General features: G+C 35.7%; 1 protein-coding gene across 1 annotated transcript; it reads right to left on the bottom strand.

Annotated features, from left to right (window-relative positions):
- Positions 1 to 321: 321 nt before the first annotated feature.
- LOC145038637 (uncharacterized) lies at positions 322 to 6751 on the bottom strand. The gene is made up of 11 exons (XM_078986955.1): positions 6588 to 6751; positions 3720 to 6379; positions 3535 to 3635; positions 3349 to 3439; positions 3145 to 3255; positions 2957 to 3022; positions 2792 to 2851; positions 1201 to 1758; positions 1006 to 1125; positions 786 to 905; positions 322 to 668 (listed from the first exon to the last, which is right to left on the bottom strand). Exons 2-11 carry the CDS (start codon positions 6306 to 6308, stop codon positions 603 to 605), a joined length of 3882 nt encoding a protein of 1293 aa, XP_078843081.1. The 5' UTR covers positions 6309 to 6379; positions 6588 to 6751; the 3' UTR covers positions 322 to 602.
- Positions 6752 to 7085: the final 334 nt, after the last annotated feature.

The raw sequence follows: 7085 nt of genomic DNA, 5'->3' as shown, positions 1-7085 counted from the left end.
TAAAATCATCAAGGTGTTATAAGAATATGAATTAATATTTACTTCTTTTATTTATTTCTATATTTTAGTTTATTTATTTATAGTAATAACCCATGCATGCTTAGATGCTCGAGCATCGATCTTCATAAGAATATTTTGCATCTTGTATGGTCATCTGCGTGGGTGATTAACAAAAAAAGTGTTTACTTTTCATATCGACTGGTCATAAAGAGTGAAACTTTATGGTAAATATGCACTAATACCTTTTCTTCTTATAATATGATAATATAGAAGTACCCAAAATACATAACTTAAGACATCATCACGACATAACCATATCTGTTCGACGCAAAATTAACTCTTATATTTTTAATAAAAGACCAAAATCATATCACGATTCAAAAATCCAAAACATCCCAAAAAACTCAAATCATTCAGATTTTGTCATTTTTACCATTCTTGAACACTAAATCAGGAGACACAAATTCTCTGAATTCGGAGATTATGGAGGAAAGGCTGTTTCTGACATTTTACTTTTAAATTCAACTCTCTTTGTTTACCTTGTTGAGCCGCTGTCCACCCACCTTGAAGCAAAACCACAAATATGAAAATACCCGTCAAAATTATTGTATCTTGAAAAGATTTTTCAGTTTCACAACCAGCCTCCATTCTTCATTCGACAACTCATCCTGTAAAAACACACAGATTAGTAAAAAAAAGAAAGTCAACAAATATCCTGTATGTGATAATGTGAAATTACTAATTATGAGAAAATTGAACATTTTAATTTATTTTTTTTTACATACCCGATAATTGGCTTTTAGTATATCGATGGAGTTCCTTGAGATATGGCTGACAAGTTCATCCTCCATTTCAAAATGCCTCCCGAACATTTTTTGTTGCTCTTCAGCATTGCTTCCAGTTATCTGCCAATTCAAATGTAAGATATTAAATTCTCATTTTTTTTAGAATTTTAATGAAATGTATAAGTATATATAACTTGAAAAAAAGAAAAAAGAAGCATACCTTGATAGCCACCTTTGATCCTTTTTTGGCGATATCAACTGGCTTGTGATTATTCTCAATGGAAGAAATCCGTCCAATATCAATAAATTCCCTTTGAGGAATACATATTGGAGTTCCAATCTGCACACACATAAACATTATTGCTTTTTCTACTTTGAAAAATCTACTCAACTATAGCAGAGCAACAGAAATTACCTTAGCAATCCCCTCAAGAACATCAACACCCAGAATAATGGGATCCTTCTTGTTGAAGACACAATTGGGCATGATTTTAAGAACGCACGGAAACACAGCATCTTCAGCAGCTTCTTTCTTCTTTTCTTCTTTAAGATTATCAATATACGCCTTGAATTGATCAAACAAATGATAGATGATATCAGCTAGAAATATCTTCACCCCAAGGTCATCTGCAAGCTCACGGGCCTCTGGGGTCACTTTGACATCAAAAGCCAGGATTGTTGCATACTCTTTTCTCTTTTCCAACATGACACTGGCTTTCATGACATCTTTCTTGTGAACAGGGCCTATGCCTATACCACTAACAGGTATGTTTACAGCTGGAGTCTTTAAGAATTCTAGTAATGCCTCCAGTGATCCGAGAGTAGATGCTTGTACATAAACTCCTTCACCACTTTTATCGATTCTACTCATTACGTTTCTCATGTCGTCCATCACTGACTCCTTGATTTCATCCACATCATCATCGGGTCCCACCACGTATAGGGCGGTCCCAGCCACTGCATGCTCAAGATTCTGAAATAAAACAAGTTGAACAGAGTTAGGGGTTGGTGTTTGGTTCAAAGAATCTATCAAAGGAATTAGGGTTTGTTTGGTATGATGGAATGGAATGGAACGAGTCTTTCGAACATGTTTGTTATGTACAATTGGAAACTAAATTCATAAATAAAGAATAAAATGTTATTTATAATAATAAACTTTAATCAAGAAAGATATATTGCAAAGAATTGCTTAGAAACATATTTCGTATGTTTGAAATTTGTACTATATGCATTTCAAATGGTATATTTAAAAAAAAAAAAAAGGTTATTTAATTTTACGGACAAAAAAAATTACAAAGATAAAATATCAAATAAAGATAAATATCAAAATAGAATTATGATCAAAAAATATTTTGTTATTTTTGGAAAATAACAAAGAGCAATTAAAATGAAATTTTGATGTTTTTTAAAAGTATAAATGTTATTAAAGAGTTTAGAAGTAAAACTAAGTTATAATTACAATGTATCATTCCATTCTATCAAGGAATGAATTTTTTTTTTTAGAGAACCCCCTCCCCCATGGAATATAATCAGTAGCCCATGAGAAGGCATAACATTTCATTCCAATGTGGCATTTTTTCATTCCACCCAACACTGCCTTAGAATCTGAAGGAATTGTATTCTATCATGTGCTTAGTTGGCAGAAAGTTGAATGGAAATCAATCACATTCCTTCTGCTAATTTGATTTGCTTGTAAATCTATCTAATAATTGGAATGTATATTATGTTTAAGTAAGAATGTATTTTTACTTTTTGTTTTAATCGGTTTATGAGGATAACTTTGTCTTTTGGCAACCAAACACACCACAGAATGGAATTCAAGATTCCAATTCCAGACTCTTATATTACCTGACCCACCAGGATCTGGTCGTCATTGATAATGACTGAGTGGAATGAAATTAAAATTTTGGTGAACCATGTTTCTCAAAAGAAGAAACATCGCATCTATTGTAGACAGTTCAAAATCATTTATCTAATTGAAGAAACAATTTGCAAACTAGCATCACCTGAGCAGTAATTTTGATCCCTTGTGCAGCTTTGATTTCTTTATGGTGAATGTAGGCTCCCTGAATCAAACAACAAACAAATTCATAAAGACTCAACAAAACTAATGAATTTGAAAAACAATTGACAAATTTAAAATGCCCAAAAAGGTTAAAACATATCCTCACCTTTACTCGGAGTTCCTTCATTGGATGAGGAGTCAACAATGATCGGATTGTTGTATGAATTGGCCCCTGCACATGCATAGGCATTATTTGTTAAACAAGAAAATAGCATCATTCATTTATATATTTATTAATTAAAGCATACAAACAGAAAGTAACTCGAATGTATCAACAAAGTGTTTTGCACTTGCCTGAAAGCCACAAACAACAATCTCATCTCCTTCATGAAGAACACCATTAACCAAAACCACATCAATGGTTGTTCCAAGGCCTTCTATCACTTTAACCTCCAACACCGTACACTACAAAGATTTTCATTCCAAGAATCAGTAATCACAACTCTCAAAGAAAAAGAAAAAAGGGTGAATTGGAAAAAGAAGATATAATAAATATACCTGAATATCACTGCTGTATGTAAGTTTTTCAATCATTGTCTTCTGAGCCCATTGGACAAGTAGTAACAACATCTCAGGTATGCCTTCACCGCTGTTTTGCCCCCAAAAGGCAAAGTTTGATTTAAAGTTCAAAACCCAGTATTCAAATGGTGTGTGAACAGTAAGTAGATCACATAAAAAAACTACCTGATAGCACTTGTGGGTACAATACTATAAGTTTCTCCTCTGTCTTTGTTCTTGCTGTACAATTCGGTATTCAATCCTTGCTCCTTGAATTCTGTAATTATCTGAAGTCACAAAGCACAAATCATGAGAAAGCCAGCAAGAAAAGAAAAACAGATGTTCTTGTGGGATTACAAATTTACAATTACCTGAGTGAGCCTATGCTCGAATTCAAGTTGAACATCTTTGGACTGAAGTTTCATTGCTTTCCCAATTGGTGCATTGCGACATGTTTTCCACCCATATAATCTGTCAACCTTATTCAAGGCCACAATGAACTCTGTATTCCTCATTCTCAACAGATTTAGTGATTCAATAGTCTGTGGTTCCAACCCATGCATAATGTCAACAACCAAAATGGCAATATCACATAAACCAGAACCCCGAGACCTTAAGTTCTTGAAGGACTCATGGCCAGGTGTATCAATAACTAATAAACCAGGGACATTAAGTATTGCATCAGCTTTCAATTCTTTTGTTCTCTCACGAATGTTCTCAGCTGGAATGTATGTGGCACCAATTTGTTGGGTGATTCCTCCAGCTTCACCTTCTTGAACATTAGTCCTTCGAATACAATCAAGCAACTTGGTTTTCCCAGTATCAACATGACCCATAATGCAGCATATTGGGGACCGAAGCGTCTTTTCACCATCTTCTTCTTCCTTCTTCTCTTCCTTTTTACCCTTACCTTTGTTTGCAACAACTGTTGCAGGTTGATTTTCCTTACTATCGTGATTTTGATGCATTTCTTTGGGTACATTAGTTGCCCCTGAATCATTACTACTCTTAATCTCCTTTTTAACTACGGTTACAGATTCAGGTTTAGGTTGAGGTGCAGTGGATTCCTCCTCATCAGCAAATGCACTTATACCTGGCAGTTTGAGATCAGCATCATCCCAACTCTTTGCATCCCATTCATCATCATCTTCTTCTTCTTCATCTTCTTTGTTCCCATTCTCTTCAACTGACTGAGCTTCTATCTTTTCCATGTCCATGTCATCAGATTTCTCAACTTCCACATCATCAACCTTTTCTGCTTCTGTGACTTCATTAGCACTGGCAGAAGGACCTTTGCCATTTGCATGTGGCTTTGATTTTTTTGTTTGGTACTTGGGTCGTTTTGTTGGTGCAGATACAGGCAAACCACCAGCATTTGCTAGTATTTGATTCCTCATTGCCTCCAATCTTCGGGCTTCTTCCTTCTGTTTTGCTGTCAAAAGTTTTCCTTCTTGTTTCTTCTTCAACATTTTTTCCTTTTCTCTTTCCTTCTTCAAACGTTTTTTCTCTTCTGCAATCCTTTCAAGTTCTTCTTGTTTTAAACGCTCCTCTTCTTCTTTCCTTAGCTTCTCCTCTTCTTCTCTTTTCTTCTTTTCCTCGGCTTCTTTAAGCCTTGCGAGTCTTTCTTGCATCTCTCTAACATGTTTTGGAACCTTCTTATCAGGTACTTTACTCTTTGATTCCACTTGTTTTTCCTCCACAACAGGGGCTGCAGCTGTCTTTAACCCTGCAGCTTTCTTTTCTTTTTCCTTTTCTTTCTTCTTTTTCTTTTTTTTAGCAGCTGCAGACTCTACAGCCTCTTCATTCGTATCCTTTTCACCACCTTCATCTGCTGGTTCTGCCTCAGGTTGAGCCTTCTCATCCTGTGGCTGTTCTACAGTGGCAGAAGGTGGGGGAGGGGCAGAGGCAGGGGCGGAAGTTTCACCAAGTTCAGCAAGAATTCTGTCCAGGTCATCTTCTTCCTGAGCTGTTCTTCCACCTTTCTTTTTCTTCTTTTTGTTTTTGGAAGTTTCTGGTACAACATCAGCTTCTTTGTTAGTAATGCTGGTGCTAGGCTGTTCTTGTTCATCAACTGCATTCACTGTGTTACTGTTTTTCTTCTTGGATGACTTCTTTTTACCAGAAAACTTTATTGTAGAAGAGTCTTCATCAGTCAACCCTGAAACTGAAACATCTTCATCTGTCCCTCCACCAGCTAATGCAACATCAGGTGGACTGGTTTTCTTCTTTGATGACTTGGTAGACTTCTTCTTACCAGAGAAGGTAATGGGGACATCATCCTCCTCATCACTTTCTTTCTCGTTTTCTTCATCTAGCAAATGTGCAGCTGAAAATATACTACCACTGGTTTTCTTATTAGATTTGGATGATTTCTTCTTCCCTGTAAAGGAAATGACTGGCTCATCTTCATCCTCAGATTGTTGTTTTGATCCTGATTCCTCTAGTAAATCTTCAACATCATCATCATCCCCAATTGCAGCAAATGCAGAACCAGCAAATGAATTACCTCCCTTTTTGGACTTTGATGGCTTCTTCTTTCCAGTAAAGACAAGGCTAGTATCCTCTTCCTCACTGACATCGTCTTCTTCATCCTTTGTTACTTCAGAAGTTTCATCATCTTCGTCACCAAGTAATGCAAATGATGTTGAAGCACCAAATGAACTCCCACCTTTTTTCGCTTTGGACTTTGATTTCTTCTTCCCGGTAAATTGACTCTCCTGAGGATTATCACCATCCTCCACATCTTCTTCTTCTTCTTTTATTCGCGAATTCTTACCTTTCTTACCTTTTTTCTTACCAGCAACCGGTGCCACATGCTCTTCTTCCTGAACTGATTTCTCCTCGGACACTTCTGTTCCAACAGAGTATTCATCATCATCAATTACTACAGCTTTCTTCCTCGACTTGCTCCCAACTGCGCCTCCGTCCTCCTCACGAGCTGTCGGCTTCTTTTTTCCCATCAATCTAATATGATGTCGACAAATAAACTACTCCAATCTCACCAGTGCAGACTCAAAACACCTTGGGAACCCTAAAAACACACAAATTTTCAACATCAGACTACATCACAAAAAACATACATATTCAAATCCCAATCTACAAGCAACAAATAAACTACAATCAAAAAGTATTTTCAAATTAGTCCGTCCGACATCGAATCGAATCTACAACAAAAGCATGAAAATCGAGTACAGAGTTGTGGTAAAGAATAGACGGTAGCATATAGATAGATATCTTACTTGCCGATGCGAATTCGTGATAAGTGTATGTATGATGATGAATAATATGGATTGGGAAAACTGTGATTTATACACAGATCAGTTGGAAACGGTGGAAGCAAAAAAATGAATAAAGAACAGGAGAGGAGGTATGGGAGTGACGATGAAACGAAAGAAGGAATTATTTGTGAGGGTGCGTTATATGTGTATTAGGGTTGCAATGAATGGCTGGGTGCGGCTCGGCTCCTAGAGTAAATTTTACGATTCTTTTTTTTATTAGACAAATGTAAAAATAAAAGTAATTATAGATTGACATATTAAAAAATATATCCTATGGTTTGCCTGAATTAAGTACAACTTATTGAAATTTTTACGAGTTCGGTTGTTATGGTTTTTCTTTTTATTTTTGGTCGGACCATATTGCAAAGTCTTTTTTATTTTTTTTCATTTTATACTATTGTTATTCATAAAAAAATGAAAAAAAAAAATTGTGTATTTATTTTGGTTTGAGTTCTTCAT

The sequence above is a fragment of the Lactuca saligna genome, chromosome 1 (assembly GCF_052625555.1).
Source record: "Lactuca saligna cultivar CGN05327 chromosome 1, ASM5262555v1, whole genome shotgun sequence".
Classification (NCBI taxonomy): domain Eukaryota; kingdom Viridiplantae; phylum Streptophyta; class Magnoliopsida; order Asterales; family Asteraceae; genus Lactuca; species Lactuca saligna.
This window is presented reverse-complemented; position numbering and strand designations above follow the sequence as displayed.